General features: G+C 36.1%; 1 protein-coding gene across 4 annotated transcripts; it reads right to left on the bottom strand.

Annotated features, from left to right (window-relative positions):
* Positions 1-3,551: 3,551 nt before the first annotated feature.
* LOC125818604 (protein SEMI-ROLLED LEAF 2) lies at positions 3,552-17,561 on the bottom strand. Of its 4 annotated transcripts, none has more exons than XM_049498101.1 (20): positions 17,399-17,561; positions 16,584-16,919; positions 15,141-15,215; positions 14,327-14,442; positions 14,067-14,181; positions 13,805-13,933; positions 12,640-12,687; positions 11,192-11,259; positions 10,794-10,990; positions 10,255-10,547; positions 9,913-10,062; positions 9,417-9,812; positions 8,204-8,353; positions 7,029-7,104; positions 6,230-6,357; positions 5,821-6,021; positions 5,611-5,733; positions 5,407-5,523; positions 4,618-4,845; positions 3,552-4,064 (listed from the first exon to the last, which is right to left on the bottom strand). In XM_049498101.1, exons 2-20 carry the CDS (start codon positions 16,728-16,730, stop codon positions 3,900-3,902), a joined length of 2,922 nt encoding a protein of 973 aa, XP_049354058.1. In that variant the 5' UTR covers positions 16,731-16,919; positions 17,399-17,561; the 3' UTR covers positions 3,552-3,899. The 4 variants fall into 4 exon arrangements, with proteins under 4 accessions (XP_049354058.1, XP_049354057.1, XP_049354056.1 ...); XM_049498100.1 differs by having other exon boundaries at positions 4,630-4,845; positions 11,075-11,259; XM_049498099.1 differs by having other exon boundaries at positions 11,075-11,259.
* Between the last annotated feature and the right edge of the window lie 736 nt (positions 17,562-18,297).

Raw genomic sequence — 18,297 nt, forward strand, 5'->3', positions numbered from 1 at the left:
AAGAAGGAGGAGGAGGAGGAGGAAGGAAGAAGTAAAAGAAGCCGTTAATGGCAAAATGGGAAGGAAGAAGAAGAAGATTAGAAGTCATTAATGATGAACTAAGAAGGAAGAAGAAGAAATTTTGGCCAATTTTAGTAATTTTGAAAAGTTGACTAAAATTTTGGTAATGAATATAGTTGAATGATCATTTCTTATAATTTGCCCTTTGAAAATAGTGGAACAAGTTTGTTTTTTTTCGTTCGTGTGATTTAGAACTTAAAGTAAGTGAATGAATCTTTCAATAGGCAAAAGTTTTTGAAATTTTGTTTAATTTTTTTATCATACAAATTGTTTGAGTTTGATGTAGTGGATTACACTTACCTATTGATATCTATAATGCACCGAGTCCTCATTAATTCAAACTCACGTAGCCTCAGACTCACTAAAGGTGAAGTTGGTGATTCACATGTAACTCTACACACCTCATGCTACTTAGGTAAGTGAAGCTTTTGACTTTAGACTTTTGCTATTTAGGGTGCAATAGGCTTGTAGTTCTCTTCCACGATTTAGACTACTTTTATTTTGCTCACTGCTACTACACGAATCACTTATGCTTTCTTTTCCTTTGATTATTAAGATGTTTCAGTTTGACTGTCGTCTCTATTCTGCCAAAGATCACCCTATTTGGGAATCCTTAGATTGTTAATATGTCATATATTTAGGTTGGTGTAAACATCGCAGTGAATAACTCTTTCTCCACCAACAATTCATATACTACAACATACCTAGTGTAGTGCCACAAGTGAGGTCTAGGTAGGGTAGGATATGCACAAACTTGATGCAACACCCTGTATTCTACATGTATGTAACAACTCGTATTATGCATATGCTTGTTCTATTCTTGTGATACTTGACATAGCCTTATAGTATAGGCGAGGGACCATGTTTCTTATATGATTAGCGTTGGTTTAAATTAGATCAGAAAGTGATGTGATGCCTTGCACATTTCAACATGTGTACTGCAAGTTAACTCCAGCGGGAGTATTTCAACTCGAGACAGTAAGGTGGTAATTGAGCTTAAAGTTGAAAGTTATGTGCTAAGTTAAAGCAAAAGGGATTAATATTTAGAAAATGGAATAAAATAAGTGAGTTGCTTGCTTGACTTAACTAAGCTAGTAGGTGCATCACCTACTTTGACTTATTGACCAGTCCAAAGGACCAAGTAGATGCATCACCTACTTGAACTATATGGATCTAGTTAAAAAGGTCAAGGTTTATGGATTAGATTTGGGCCTATGCTAATGGACTCACTCGAGGCCCAAATTAAGTTAAATAAAAGGAAAATGAAATTAAAGCCCAGCAACCAAATCTGCCAAGGCCAAATATATTTAAGCCCAAGTGAAAACAAGTAGGTGCATCACCTAGTTTGACCTTTTGAGTTGCTTGATGTACATAAGCAGGTGCATCACCTACTTGACCAATTAGTGGCTGAAAATGGACCTAAAAAAGGAAGGTTCTAGAGGATATTCTTAAAGGTGAAGAAAGCTCAATATAAGATATATTGAATGTTATTCTCACTCATTTTTAACACACAATATTGAGAATTAACTCCAGCTCTCTCTCTTTTCTCTTAAGGATTACAACAGCCTTAAAGTTCCTTCTAGTGTTCTTGAAGAAACCCTCATATCTGCAAACCAAGGTAAGAGAAACACTTATGGATTTAGCTTAATTCTCTCATGGAAGACTAGAAAACATATTATTCATGCTCAATTATAAGTAGAAGGTAGAAGTTCCCACAAGCTACTGCTCACTTTCCTTAATTATTAAGACGTTTTTCTCTTCTTCTTTGGTTTAAGTGTGAAGGGAAGTTGAAGTTCTAGAAGAATTTATTAGGAGAAATTGCAGAAATTAAGGTAAGGTGACTGCTCCATTTTCTTCCTCCTTATGTATGAGTTTGAGTGAGGAATTATGGGTGTGCTGTCATAGAGAACTCAAGGGGGTGGTGAGTTCAATAATTGGTTGTATGATAAAGAATATTTGAGGCTATTTTATGTATATTGTTGTTGGTGCAGCTTGGGTAATCATGGAAAAGGATATATAATGTATGTATTGGGCAGAGAAGGAGGGTGTGGTGATACACATTATTTTAAGGGTTGTATGGGTTCATTATCCGTCAATGTTAGATACTGCTTTACGGGGCTCACAGTGTGATAGCTGCTAATTTTAGTTTATCATGACTTATATTGTAGATTAAAACCTAAAAGGGGAGGCTGAATCGTGATAGTTCTATTGGTCAGGGGATAAGGTATGTAAGGCTATTCGATATGTGCTTCAATTTGAGATGTCAAAATGCTTACGGAGTCATATAAGCTCCTAAGTATAACACGTTCATGTCACATTTGCTTCCCATGTCATTGTTATTATCGTAAGTCCATATTCATATGTCTTCTAATACTGGTCCATAGTTTCAAATCTCAACAATGATTATGACCACCAAAACAACAATCTCAAAAGAGTTATGATCATCAAAAAAACAATCTCAAAAGAGTTATGAACATCAAAACAACAATCTCAAAGATTAAAGAATCTAAGTGAAGCAATCTGTATAATTATGGGTGGCAGCCCAGGGGCAAATGCCTAGCATGGGTCGATCCCAATTGGTATAGAAGGGTGGCAGCTCAGGGGCGAAAGCCTAGCATGGACCGATCCCAATTTGTGGAATTATGAGGACAGCATCCCAGGAATTATGGGTCATCCTCTTCTACCGCTAATCAGCTGGTCATTTGTATATGTCTTATGAATATTATAATGCAAAGAAGAGTAAAGAAAAGAATGTAACATACACGATTCCACAAGTATAAAGCAAATGTAATCTCTAATCCTTATCTATTGGTATTTGGTTTCACTTGGGCTCTCATTTTACATATGGTTGTATTATGCCTTACATATTCAGTACATTCTTTCGTACTGACGTCCCTTATTGGGGACGCTGCATTTCATGTTGCAGGTACATGTACTCAACTAGTAGATCTCCCCAATAGAAGCACATGATACTCAACGATTGTTGGTGAGCTCCAGGTTGATTCAGGGCTTTGCCGAATCTTTACTATGCGTATTTCATAGTGATACAATCATGGATTCCAGTAGAGGCTTTGTAGACATTGTAAAGTTATCATCTGAATTCATAGTTTCACTTGTCACATGTATCGGTTCAGCTAGTCAACATGTGTTGTATATGAAGCTTCTCATTAGTAAATATATCTGCATAGTAGTAATTTACTCTCTCATCATAGGTGACTTGTAAAGCATGTGATCATATGGTACTTGTCCGCCTCACCTAGGGTTGGGGTGTGACACCTTACCCATGCCTTTGTAGGTAGGAAGGCTATTTCTGATAGACCTCAACTCAAAAGAGAAGCTTTCGAAGCATGAAAAAAATATCACAACATATATTTTAATTAGGAAAATAAGAACAGCAAAAGAATGCTTTTTTTTTTCATTTTCAAATAGCAGTGTCTGCATACACCAGAAGAAGAAAAGAATAGCTCCATCTAAAATCACTAAAAAGAGAATAATAAAAGCAACATTTTGATATTATACAACAGTAAATGACATTGGCTAAGATAGCAAAACCTAAGATCTTAACCAATATGCCTCCTCCTATCTGGTTCCAGTACAACAATATTTCACCTCATAATAGGTAGAAAAAAAAAGAATAAAAGAATGAACAACTTTTATGTGTATAAATGATGAGTTACAAACTATGTGTTATCTACAACTCTGGCGCCGACTTTCTTTCCATGCAGGCGTGTTGCATGAAGATCTTCCGGTTCTGCAACCGATAAGGCTTTGGCAACCCTGACATCAGGAGGGAAGTAATCTCGCAAACATTTCTGTTTGGAACGATTCCTATGCTATCTCTACCATCTGGCAGCTTTCAAAAAATTGTCATATGGACTTGATGCCGGTAGCCTGAAGGACTCCGGATTACTTTGATATTCTGCTCCACAATGTGAAGGAACAATTTCGTGTGTTGGTTTATCAGAAACATCGGCTACTTTCTGATCTTCGAGTTGATTCTCAACCTGCCCCCATAAAGTTAAGTGAATGGTAAGATTAAGATCGTGTCTCTAAATCATGCAAAGCAGGAAATTTCTGGTGCTACTTCTACTGTAAGTTCGTTTTACATAAATAATAGGCATAATACATAAGCAAATACTCATCACTTGACAAGTAAGGACTTCAACTTTGAGAGTGTACATTTAGACACCTCAACTTGGTCTGAACTAACAACTAAACACTCCAACTCATCCCCACTATGTCTCGTGGACACCTGATGCTGACCTGACACACAAATTTTAGAGGTGTCTAGATGATCATTTTGAAAGTTGGTGTGTTTAAATGACACAATGGAGATGAGTTGAGGTTTCTAGATGTCCATACTCAAAGTTGGAGTGTTTAGTTGCCAGTTGAGGCATAGATAAAGTGTCTATCTATGTATTATGCCTAGATAATATCTATCTATGTTACCTTAGTCAGAAAGAAACAGATAAGCAGCAAATGAATTAGAAAATGGAGGAGAAAGTAGAAACAAGAAATGTTGAGTATATAGAAACCAAAAAAGACTACTTTCGAGACCTGATTGTCAACCTGGTTATCAGAAGCGCTTACTTCGCCTTGATCACTGGAACTCTCTGATATTTCGATCAGTGCATTATCTTGTCTATGTTGGCTATTCATCAAATTGTACATCTTTTGTTGTTTTCCCGTTAAAAGTGCCTCACAATGATGAGCCATTTCTTTGTACGAAAATTCAGGTTCCGTGCTCACAGAGATTCTCCCTACTTGATGTGCTGTCTCCAAAACCTTCATTTGGCGTAGACAGTTAATTTCAGACAACAAGTACCAATGATCAGATCAAATAAAATAACTAACAACTTCATTTTTCACATATCTGATCTTAAATAAAATGTAAGTCGCATACTTTTTGTTATCTCATGGTATTTAAACTAAAACATCGACCAAAGGACTAAGTGGTACTCCATTAATATTTGTGACGACCAGATGAACTAAAAGAGCCATCACATGAGGTTGTTTTTTCTCATAAGAACAAAATGGAGGCATGAAAACATGCAAGTCCACTAGAGGAGAGAACACAGAGTTGCCACATGCACACGAAGAAAAGAAATCCATTTCGCAAGTACAACTAGATGTAAAGCTCTTTTTTTGTCAAAGATCACAGTGCTGAAACAATAGGTTAGACAAATTATAATTATTATAGTACAATATGGGTTTAAGATGAGGTTAAATGGAGTGACATGGTCAGTGAGGATTAATAAAGCTGACAGCAACTTGCTTGGAATTGAGGTGTGGTTGTTTTTGCATAAATAATAGGTTAAACAAATATTATATTCAAAAATCACTTACAGATTCTAAAAGTTGATTGACACTCAACAGATTGGGAATTTCCATGGCTGATTGTTCATTTTGTTTGGAACTACTATAAAATAAATCTGGGCCATCATCGTCAAATATTGAGGTCAGCTGCACAACAGGAGAAAGAATGATCAAACAGAGAAAGTGAGGATAGAAGAGTATATTGACATAAAATTACATCCCCTAGAAACTTACATCAACTGAATTAGACTGCTGAACTCTCTGTTGAGCATCGGTGAAAAACTGAGTCCCCAGGGAATCTGAATCATCTGGTGAAAATTTCTTAAGCAACTCCTCCCTTAAAGCTGACACTTCAAGCTACATACCGGAATAAATCATATTAGAGATCAATGCTTAACCAGGGAATCACTATATGGTAGCAAAATTTAGCAAAGAAACATTTACGTCTGATAGATTAGATAAGCTCTTTAGGATTAAAGAAATCATGGATTGCGTTGACTGTTCCTCTGTGATATTTATTTGCGAGAGACATTTCTGAGCAGAACTATCATCTTCATTGGATCCATATGTAACTTTTCCATTACCAGAACTTGATTCAGCAGCTTGTAGTTTGCTATCTTCTACCAAATGTAAAAATGGATCAACCTGATAAAAACAATGACTCCCATGTGTTATGATCTGAGCAGAAATTAATATGATAATACTGAAACAGAACAAGTAATTACATCAAAAGTAGTTTTTCATCAGTTCAGCTGCTAGTAGAAACCAGGCTGACATGCAATAGAAAGAACAATGACTACCACCAGAGGGGGTCAGCAAAACCGTATAAAGCTTGGCAGCATTGGTTACTAACCGTTTTATCTGAAAGTGCAGCCTTGACACGGGGAACGAGAGAAGGTATATTATATGCCTTTGATGAGAAAATAATCATAGATGTCGCCAACACAAACAGAGATCTTTTACGTGATGGTGGTAGGGACCCTGAAAAATAGAAGTATAATGAACTGTGATCCACAAATCCTCAAATTGTAAAAAAACATTGGAGAAGGAATCATACAGGAAAACAGATAAGCTGAACTATTTTACCAATAAGGATCATAGTGTTGGGGAATCTCATATAAATTATTGCCTCTTAAAGGTATACTACAGCATCGACAAGTATTTTCCATAAAGGTAGAAGCGGATGAAGCTTTGTGCAGCAAGCATTTAAGCATTGCTATTAAACACCAACAACAGGAAGTCTTTAATAGTATGAACTAAACGCTTTCCTATTTTCAGGTGCTTGGTTCTCTCATCTTGTTAATAATAATATCCTTGATGAAATTGTTATAAACCTAAACGAAAGAGAGAACTCAGTGATAAAAATAGCAGAGTGGGATTACTCAGCTAGGATTCCCGAATGAGACATGCTCGGTCAACATAGCAGCGGAAGTCCAAGAACCTTCACAATCAGTTAAAAATGGATAATCTTAACTTGAAAAGATACTAGGGACATGAGAAATGTGCCATGTAATACTGATCTCTTGTTCCTAACACTCCGATGAAGCAATTACTTACCACCCCCTCCCAGTATAAAGGAGGAATGAATTAAAGGGGAAGAAAAATCTTAAGCAGGTGCACACCCCAGAGGAATATCTGATGTGGAGTCTTACCTCCTTCAATGAGTGCAACATTTCTCAACGAAAATGCAAGCTGAAAACTTTGCACTAGAGCTTCACGGTATGAGTTCTGCACAAGTATATGGAGCAAACTTAAATTAAGAGACTATAGGAAAGGATATACAGACACGTACAACATATGTTTATTCAGACTTTAGTTCCTTTACAGATTTAACATAATATAGCAGATTGCATCATCCAGTGTGATAAACGACCAAGATATCCTACATCATTTAACTGCTTAAATGCCAAACAAATAATACCACAAATAAAATTCTCAATGATTTAGTGATTTGGCATTTTAGTTTCTCATTCCCATATTCTTACTATAATTTGTTACTCGCAAGTAGTCAAATTGTCTCCTTGATGTCCATTGACTTGGAAGGTCTTAGTTCAAGCTAAAGTTCTTATTTTCAAAATAATAGCAGCACAAAAGACATTAAGAACATTAACTTAAGCAATAAATTGTGATTGGCATTTAGAGTTTACAATTAATCCTCACACCACAGGATCCAAAGCTTATAATTTATCCTTATCATGTAAGAGGACTTTTCACACTAAATTTACATGGAGAATGCCGTCAAATACATAGAAGACAGCGAATAGAATCTTGCAAGTGTATGTAAAAACATCATCACTGATGCTACCATTCAAATGAACAGATAAAACACAAAGGACTAAGAAAAGGAGTTCAATTTTTTTTAAAAAGTTATTGTTTCCCTTGGTAAACAATGTAAATGCTATAGGAAACCTATTAGCGTTTAACTAATACTACTCAGATACTGTATTATAACGATATCGATTAAATCCTACTAGACAAAAATTTCAACCATCTTTCAACCAACAGAAAGCCCAAAAATTCGAGATTAAAAACCTTAGTACATAAGCAAAGACAAAAGGAAAACAGACATGTTAGGAGTTCCAAGGGAACATATTACCTAGATATAGTTAAAAAATAAGAAAAAGTAACTACAAAGAAAGGAATCACTACAAACACTTGTTTCTAGTTGATCTTTCGAGCTACACAAATATGGTATGGATATCCTTGTTCGATATTTTTTTTGGACAACAATAGAAACACTAATATTTCATTTAGTATCATGAGCAAAGAACATGCCCGCAAACAAATACTCAAAACAAATATAACAGTCACAGAAACAACCAATTACCTTTGCTCTAGAAAATAGCAAGACCAAGCTAAATGTGTGAGCAATGGCTTCATAATTCTCAGGCATATTTGCAGGGGAAATGGATTGTACCCATATTGAGGAGAGAAGGAGTACGATTTGGTGGCTGCTGAGTCTTAGAGAAATAGGACCCTGAAGATCAAGAGGAAAATAATTTCACTACTCGGTGAAGTCGAATAAAACAGACTCAAAGTGAAAGACACATTCTATACAACAGTCGAGAAATCAACAATGTTATTTCATAATGAATAGCTGAAGTCAAATGCCAACATATCCAGCGTATGAGTGTTGTGGATGCACAGTTATAAAAAGAGTAGAAACATTTTCATGTAATCTGAATGAATGTTTGAACTCTGATGCACAATATATCCACTATATGAGTGTCGTCAATATATGGATATTAAGATGAATGCACAATTAGAAAATGTTGCAAATGATTACTTCTGACAGAAGGTACAAGTAGCACAGATGGAGGATAAAACAATAATAAGTTTCCTAAGATGATTTGGCCATGGCATACATAGACCTCCAATACAAAGTTAATTGGTACGACACTGTGATGATAGAAGGTGTTAAAATGAGATGAGGTAAAAACAAAAACCATATACATAGAAATTGTCCCAAAAGGCCTACAATTTCTCAAATTTCATGTAGGTTTAGCAAAGAACATAATACGATAGAAGAAAAAGATTCAGATAGAAGATACCAACTAATTAGGATAAAGGCTTTGCCAAGTTGGTACAGGTACATTAGATCCAATGTTTTCCCAAGAGTTAGTAGATTTGCATGTTAGTGTAGGATAAGTGTGATTTAGATGATTTCTAGCTTTAGAGAAACCCTAGTTTGTCTAAAAAGACAAATTACTGAGTATTGGAATAAGCTGGTCCCAATTTGGTTGGGATTGAGGCATTGTTGTTGCTGTTTGTCCCTATTATTCTAAGCAAGCTTCAAACCATTTTCAGCAGAGGATGTTCAAGTGTATGCAGCAAAACAAACTGTTCAAGCGGCAAAACATTTTATAGCCAAGTAATTTACTTGCCAAGGATGTGAAGAGAGGGTCAATCAAAAGCTTGAGTAGTAAAGGAGAAGCAGACATGAAGTCCCATGATGTGAGGCCAGTAGAATGGATCATACCAAGGAATCTAGGAGTAACAGCTGTATCTACTAAGATGGTGAAGATGGTTACAGAACCTACCATTTCGTTACTTGGCTTGTTCATAGACTCTTCAATAGGTGCAGGAGAGCCTTTCATGCTATATACCCCGCTATATGTTGACTTTATTCTGTTGAGCATCCCACTATTGTTATCTTTCTGTTCCATTCCAAGAGTAACCTTCTCCATTGAAGGGGACCTCTGGTCTCTCAGCTTTCCAAAAAGTGCAGCTGAAGAAGAAAAGACGGAAACAGTTCTAGAGAGTGCTCTTGAAAAATCTGCTGCCTTCCTTAGGTGGGTTTCCTCAGATACCTTCTGAGGAGAAACAGAAGATGGAACAAGGACAACAGAAAAGATTCGATGAGCTCCAACTCGCGTTTCATGATCAGGGTGGACCATAGCAGGGAGTAACTGATGAAACAAAGCCTCTGGGAATGCCTAAATATAAAGATAAATCAGATTCGTAACTCAATATGCCTCAGAAAAAAGCTAGGAAAGCAAAGAACAGTCTGATAAATTCAAATGTCAATCAGCTTACTTTGTTTTGGTATGACAAGTTTGGCATAGAAGCTATGATTTGAGAAGCACGGTAAACAGCAGCAATAGTAGTTCTTGCTATCACTTGGATACTTGTGATGTTCTCTAACATTACTGCCATCACATCAAGAATAGGGCCTGCATCTCCAACCTAATAGTCAAGAAAATGAAGAATCATGACTTCCGAACACACATCAATAACAAGAAGTTTGATTAATATGTAGTTAGTCCCATCAAAAAGAGACTTTAAATTCCTGTTTAATTTGTAACTAAGCAGCTTCCAACCAATTTACCGAGAATGCAACTTATTTGATATTCAAATCCAATGACAGATTAACTGCACCTTATTTGACAACTCCACAAGGCACTCGTCCACTGATTCCTGGAAAAGCCGGTTCCACTTTATTAACTCGGCTCCCAGCTTTGCGTCATCATGAGTATAATGTATACTTTTCCGTAAGTGCCTCATGATATCAGTTATTGCACTGACTAGGGCAATGGAATGATGAATCTTCGTTGTTTGAGCAAGTGAAGTCACCACCTGAACAATGTCAAGCTGCATTTCAGGTTGTTTAAGAACATTTTTGTGATCTAGGTGCTTGACTAATGTTGACAGCAGAAGGTGCGCATTCTCTCCTGCATAATTTAATCGGGGAAGGAGGAACAAAAAAGTGAGAGGAAAAGCCATTATGAATTTTCACCACAAGGAAAACATAACTACTATACAAGGAAAAGTAGGAAATTTTTGAAGAACCACATATTATGAACTATTTGCAAAAAGTAAATGAGAGTGCCAAAGAATAAAAAGAAAATAAACTCTACCACTAACTTCTCTCTCTATTTTCCCCTTTCGATAGGTAAAGTTAAAAAGTAACTTCATACCTGAAGCATCCATCGTGTACTGCATATCTTTTAAAATAGGTACAGCAATTCCATTTTCAGTAGGCCATAAATTGTCGTCGTCAAAGTAGCGGAATAAAGATTCCAAAACTCGCCTTGTGGTTGTAGCCTCCTTACCTAGCTTGGCCATGTTATGCAGGCAAGCCCTAGACCAAAATGCTGGGTTTTCGGCATCCTCCCTGTCAAGGAAAATTAAGAAGCACTTTAGACACTACACATGAAAAAAGCAAGAGGCCACCTAACATTTAGTATAAAATATTAACTTTGAAATATTTCGTTCCCCTTTCTCATTCACAATGATTCTCCACGAGGGAACCTTCGCAATGACTTCTGGGGAAGGAGAAACGTGGCCCTCAACTTTGCGCACTTCTTCCACCCACCTGTTCTGGTTTGAGTCTTGAGTTTCCTTTCTTGGCCTTGGATAATTTTCCAAGACTACTGAAACAATCTAATAGATAGGATAAATACATTAGTAGAAGCAATTGAGACGTCTGGAAAAGTAAGATGGGCACAGTTTAAGCTACTACAATAAAGTTGTGACAACACACAACTGGAAATACGAAAGATCTATTTCAACGTAATATCCCAAAAGCTATACTAATTCTGACATGGAAACAGTTCATCACAACTGGAGATCAAATGATTGCTATGCAGATTTATTGCACCAGTATAATCTTTTTTTGTACTACAGACTATTAGTTCTGTTTATAAGTAGAAGAAGCTTGTGGGATTTCACTGGGTATGTTGTTGTTGTTGTATAAGTAGAAGAAGTGGCATGGTGAAGTCCACATGATCAGTCATATGAAACAATAAAAGCTACAAGTTCCATCCACCTATTGTAGCCAGAAACAGGTCATTGTCAGGAGACAATTCTGGAATGAACAGTAAAAGGCACAAATTGTACGACATATTCAGTAAGAAAATTCATATGCTGTGCTGTGTGAGACTAATGAATGTTGTATACTCTGCAGTTTGAGGTAGCAGTAGTACTCCAATATCTGTTACCGTAATCAAGATGTTCAGATTCAAGTTTATACTTAACCTTCCTACAACAAATATGTACCAACGGTAATCAGTTGATGCAATGGCAAAGCCAATCTGGGCCTGGTTTCACCTATAAGTTGATTTAGTGATCCGCGTGCTATTGAGTGCTATCTGTTTTTAGCTAATTTTGTTTGTTCAATGATTACAGAGCATTCAAAGGCAAAAAACAGGTAGTGATGAAAAGTATTTAGTTTTATCCTAAAGAGATAGCTTGAACACCCTTCGGGGTGGCCCAGTGGTTTGGGCTTGGGACTTCCATGTTGGAGGTCTCAAGTTCGAAACCCCTTGCCAGCGAAAGCAAGGGGTTTGCCTTCTGGGTCGAGCTCGTCGCACCGGGCTTGCCTAGTGCGGGTTACCTCTCCTATGTGGTTTGCGAGCTATTGCATAGGAGCGGGGGTTTTACCCTGTGCACACCCAAAGGGTAGCGGCTGTGGGTTTCCCTTGTCATCAAAAAAAAAAAGAGATAGCTTGAACATATAATCGACAGCATCATGTTAAAACTGGAATGAACCAGAAAAATCAACATCAAGAAGAGAAAGAAACTTCTTGTAAAGCCAACTTAACATGCTCTCTAGTGCAAACTTTTACTCAGTTTCACTTATTTGGTGTCCAGAAATCGTGCACATGCAAATAAAATCTTATCAAGCTTTTGACTTTTCACATGGCCCTCAATGAACACAAGAGTGGAGATACTTCAAACTTCTATAAAGGGAGAACTGAAAATACTGATCTAGCATTATTTAGATCTGACAATAAGAACACAAGGTGGAAAGAATCTGCTTACATTGTCAAATTCCGCTGAAACATGGGAATATTCGCCCATGAACCAAACCTGTGACACAGTTAAGTTCTTGTAAGAATAACAATTTAACAAAGTACTCCAGATCAACATTTGGATGCAGGTTAGAGATGGTCATGGTTTTATATCATTAATCATAGAAGTCACTGGTATCAGGACTTTGAGGAGAATAGAATACTAAACTCATACGCACTTGCCAATGCCTATGTACTGAGGCAGGGATTGAGATATAATTTTAGATAATACGGCCCACTTCAAATGCTGATTTCAAATCTGACTAGATAACTCTTTTATCAGTGATGAATGAGATTGGCATGGTGAACTGCATGCTACATTTACCTTCCATGAAATTATATGTATTATGCTACATGCTTTATGAAACAACCAGTCACACTTTCTTCTAGGAAAAACTAAGCCAAACACAACTAGTTAATAAACTAAGAAAAGAGTATCTTGTTGTAAAATGACCTTGAGCCTAACTCAACCAAAGAGCTAGCTCAAGTAGCGAGGATTGTCCAAACTATTTAAGGAGAGTAAAAACCATACACCTAACGGATGTGGGATACTGAGCATTGTATTTAATTGTTTAAGAGTCCCATGCTATAATTAGTTTTGTTCACTTCATCAATATTGTTCAAACAAGACTGTGCAGCCTATCCATGGTAATAACTGTTTTCCTTTTACAACGATGTCTTCGGCAGAAAATGCTAAGAAATAATTAAAAAAAAGAAGAAAAAGTCCCTTGGGAGTCTTAGAATACTGTCTATCCTTATTGTAGCTTCAAGGGTGTTCTGACAGTCAAAATTCTAATACATCAGGCTTAAGCGCCTACAGCAGGAGAAATTTTTGTGTTATATGAAAATTAGAAATGTAGTAGCTGGCATATAAATATATATGAAGACAACAGAAGTCATTTTTCCTAAATGTCTTGGTCTACATCATTAGTCATCCAATCATGCAAAAAATGGAATGCTGCCATCCTAAATTGTATAACATTTAGACTTATTTTGACTTAATTCCTTTTAGAACTGAAGAAAAGCACACTTTTATATCATTTGTGTTTGATGGAAAACAACCACGTTAACAGTTTGTATCACAAACACATAGTAAACAGACTAAATAGTTGGAAAAATCTACACAAACTCTGTACCATTGCAGAAAGTGCTTTCAGGCCAACTGTGCGGAGATTTATAGCACTTTCTTCCTCTCCTATTTGTTGTGCCAGTTGACACAGCTTTGGAATAAAACCATCTAAATGAAACATGTAAGTACCGTCTTTCTGCATAAATCAATAAAGTCAAGAAAGTATAAGATAATTCAAATTTGTCAGATATAACTGATGCATAAACATGAACAATAAATAACACCCTATAGATCCAGTCTAAGGTTGAGGAGAACTCCTAAGCACCAACCTGATTATTTACAAAATCAAATAGTGATTCACATCCGACAATTAGCATGTCATTCTCACGCGACTGATCTAGAAGAGTTTGTAAGACGCTGAGCAAACTATTTGCAAAAAGTGGCCTGACAGATAAATGTACGAAACCATATTACCATACATAATATAATGTGAAAATTAGAAATGCATCTCTTTGTGGCCATCACGAACCAAAAAATGAAAGAAGCCGAAAAAGACCAATTCATACTTCGCTAAGCAACAAAAACTTACATGTGCTCCTTGCATGAAACAACCAACTTTTTGTATATACACATAACAACCTTTGCTGACCGAAAATTCTCATTTCTCAATTCCTTATAACACTTCTCTTCAAGTGACTTTGTTATCTGTTCAACAGATCCAAGAAAGGTTAATGATAAAAATGTAATAGAAAATTTGGACTTTAGGCATGAAGCAAAAAGAAGATTTCTGCTACATAGGGAACTATGACGACATGATGTAAACATTCATTTAACTAAAGCTATTTCCAAATTTGAGCATATGCTTTGGCAGCTGAATAACCAAATGAAGTTCTTTTCAGCATTCTGGCTGAATCTGGAATGTGACTTAGTTCCTTCTCAGTATCATGCTATCTCAGCCAATCAATTTAACCAGGAATTGCAGGCAGCGGACTCCCTCTAACTGACTCTCCTCAGTTAAAACGTGACCTAATACATTAAAGAAGTGCATCTAAGATAACTATTTGATGGTTGTACAGTCGAAGTCATGGATTCAAATGGGTTCCAAATGTATGCTCATTTCAAATGCAATATCCATGACATCACACGGTTCTTATCAAATAAGAGGTTTTTACTAGAGTTCTACTTGTAATTTCGGAAAACCTGGATACATTTGTGAGCTAGTTTCCTGGTTACTATCACCAGTTTACCAAAAATGGAATCTCATTACCAGACAAAGAAACTGTAAGTAAATAAAGTTATCCTGAAGATTAGCAAAAATATAATAGTTTACAAACTTTCAGGAGGCTTTTCATGGATTGTTTCAAGGGCTCATAATTTTCATGTAACACTGGGAATGAATATACCTTGGGAATTCGAAAAGGATTTTTTGCAGCATATTCACAAAGTTTTCCAATTTTCCTATCATTTGGTTCTTCTTCCTGCACAGGGAATGCACAAATGTCAAATACATGTAGATGTAGCATAGAAAGACAGCAAATTTATCATTTGTCAAATGGCCAAATACTACTCTTTCTGGATATTATCTCATATAAATGCACTGCTGAATGTTGCTTAAAATCATTTTGAACTTAAAAAGGTAATGCCAACCATGTAAATCAAAGGTAAAATCAGCTCATCAATTTCAGACACAATAATTCTTCAAATCTTATGCTTCAGGTTATTGACAGGCTATGCTTCTGTATTATAGTAGCTAGATATAATAATTTCAGGAACGTGTGTTTACGTGTTTATATGATTAAACTTGAGCTGAATCTAATCTATCAATGTGCAGAGATAATTGATGCTTCACATTCAATTTATATACAAATTTCTTATACCATACAGAAGTTCAAATATATTGCCCAACTTCCATCAAATTCAAATATCATGAGGCTTCCCTAAGAATCAAACAAGACCAAATATTGATGTGGCCACTCTAGAAAAATTTAGAATATTTACTTTCATCTTGGAATACTAAATTTCTGGGAGACACATTTACTATCACATTTTGACTTGAGATGCATGGTAGAAATTGAACAAGTTTTGAAGGAAAAAGAAGAAGAAAATGACAGCATTCATAGAGTCGGGAGATCTGGTGGGGCTGGGGTTACTCAAAGGCAAGGGTAAAGTAGTTATTGGAGAGCAAATGGCTGGTCTTTGTAACAAGAGAACAGGTCCCTTTCCAAAAAGCAAACCTTTCTAACCAATAAGGAAACGGGAACTTGTCTGCTGTCGACACAAAAGCTAGTGCTTGATTGACCAAAAGAAGATAGAAAACTTTTTGGAAAATCCAAGACAAACACGAACTATGGATTTGGACGCTATAGGTGATACTTCTTTTGTTTCTTTGGGAAATACATATATCAAATACATGAATAATAATATTTGCCTATTTTGCAACAGTGCTCCCCATGCACAATGTAAGGGTGGTGAAATTAATCCTCTGCTATCTGAAACTGGACTTTTACAGACTCATAAGCAGAGGTCAGGTTGTTAGAGATTGAATAGCAGGAAGATGGCACAAACAAGTAGTTGATTAATATCGGTGGTTCGCTCCTTTAGCAGGTGAAATATCCATATAAAGTAAAAACAATCAATGCCACTTACCTACTGCCATCTAAATCTAATACAAGCAAAAAGATGATGACTTCAAGAATCCCTATTAAGTTAAAAGTTCAAATGATTCATTAATACAGAGAGAAACTTATGATTAGACTCCACAAACTGATTTGGGAGATTTAACACATAAAAAGGAACCAAACAGAACATGGAAGGTGCTTATATTCACCATGCAATCCTTGACTAACCTGGGACCGAGGGAAAATGTCTGAGATCAACTTCTTATACCTCTTAACAGGCTGCCTTGATCTTGTCCTCATCGCAGGGCAGAAGAAACAAAGGCTTCCACATGCTGGCAATACTTGCCTTGACATCACACCGGAGACTCCGTTCATTTTTTACTAACACGAAATATTTTTTTTCGCCCAATTGAGTTAGCTCACAAGGTAAAAATGCTTTCTTTCCCTCCCTTTAACCTCTAATAACTCAAGAATCACTAAACCCTCAAAAAAATCAGAAAGGGAAAGAAAAGCACTCAGGAGCTTATGGGTACTCCTCCTCCTTTAGTCCTGTTTTTTTACAGCCTACAAATTAAAAAAATTCAAAACCACTTCACATCAAAAATCTCATTAAACCATCACATATCAAAATCTACCTACAAATGAGCAACAACAACAACAACATACCCAGTGAAATCCCCACAAAGTGGGGTCTGGGGAGGGTATAGTATACGCAAACCTTACCCCTACCTCCCGGAGGTAGAGAGGGCTATCTCTGAAAGACCCTCGGCTCAAGACCTATCTACAAATGAGTAATATGATCAAAAGGGTATCCCAATTTTCTCTCAACTAATCAAGATCATTAACCAAAATGGGGTTTCAAGAAAACTTGAAAACTAACCAAATTAAGCAACAGGGTATATGGAAATTTGAAAAAGATCATTTTTTTACAAATGAATTGGATGAAAATAACAGATACCCTAATATATATATAGACATTTATGCAAATTCCACAAACTGGCAATGAGTCATATACATATATGTATATAAATATATACATATACCTTTCAGATGAATGCCTGTAAAGTACAGAGCTGATGAACAATCAAAGATTTCCAACAATGCACCGGATCTCCTGCATTTCTTCCCCTTCTTTCAACAACCCTTCTCTAAAAAAAAAAAAATTGACTCTCTCTCTCCTCTAAACACAATTTTTTTTTAAAAAAAATAATCTTGAAAATTAGAAGAAAAAAAATGATGGATTTGGCCGGACACTAATTACTAATTAAGAAAAAAATAGTTTAACGGTAATATAAAGATTAAAGATATATAGAAATGGAAAGGGGGAATGTTTGACTTACTAACATATAGGGGATTTATTAGTGTATGCTTCCAATTTGGAATTTTTGTGAAAGTTAAAAAGGATGAATAGTTTCTGTTTTTCTTTTATTTATTTATTTGTTTATATTTATTAATTTATTATATAGAATTGAGAAAAACAAATTCTTTCTTTTAATAATTTGACAGTGGCATTTAAAATATGATTGATGGTTAATGGCCTTATGTTTTATAAATGGATTTAATCCCCCCGCCCCCTCCGCCCCCCCTTACAAGGTTTTTTGTTTGTTGTTTTGGGGTTGGACTAATTCGGGTTTATGTCGGAAAGTCAATCTCATTTTGAGGGAAATTACTTCCTTTCAAAGGTGAGGTCCGAAAATGAATTTGTTATCGTATAGTTGACGGATGATTACTAGTAATTTTGACTACGTGCAAGCAAGTTGCAACCTACAATTCGAACTAAGTATAGGTTTTCGGGGTTAGTTCACCCTCGTGAGATCACGATCATTTTGTCCAAGTCATTGTAGCACGTGTGTCGGCTAGGACATTATGACTTGATGGCATCTTCATCCAGTTTATCACCAATAGTTTATTAGGGTTCCAAACTCAATAATGACAACTAAAT

The sequence above is a fragment of the Solanum verrucosum genome, unplaced genomic scaffold (assembly GCF_900185275.1).
Source record: "Solanum verrucosum unplaced genomic scaffold, falcon-dt-bn FXZP01000252.1, whole genome shotgun sequence".
Classification (NCBI taxonomy): Eukaryota; Viridiplantae; Streptophyta; class Magnoliopsida; order Solanales; family Solanaceae; genus Solanum; species Solanum verrucosum.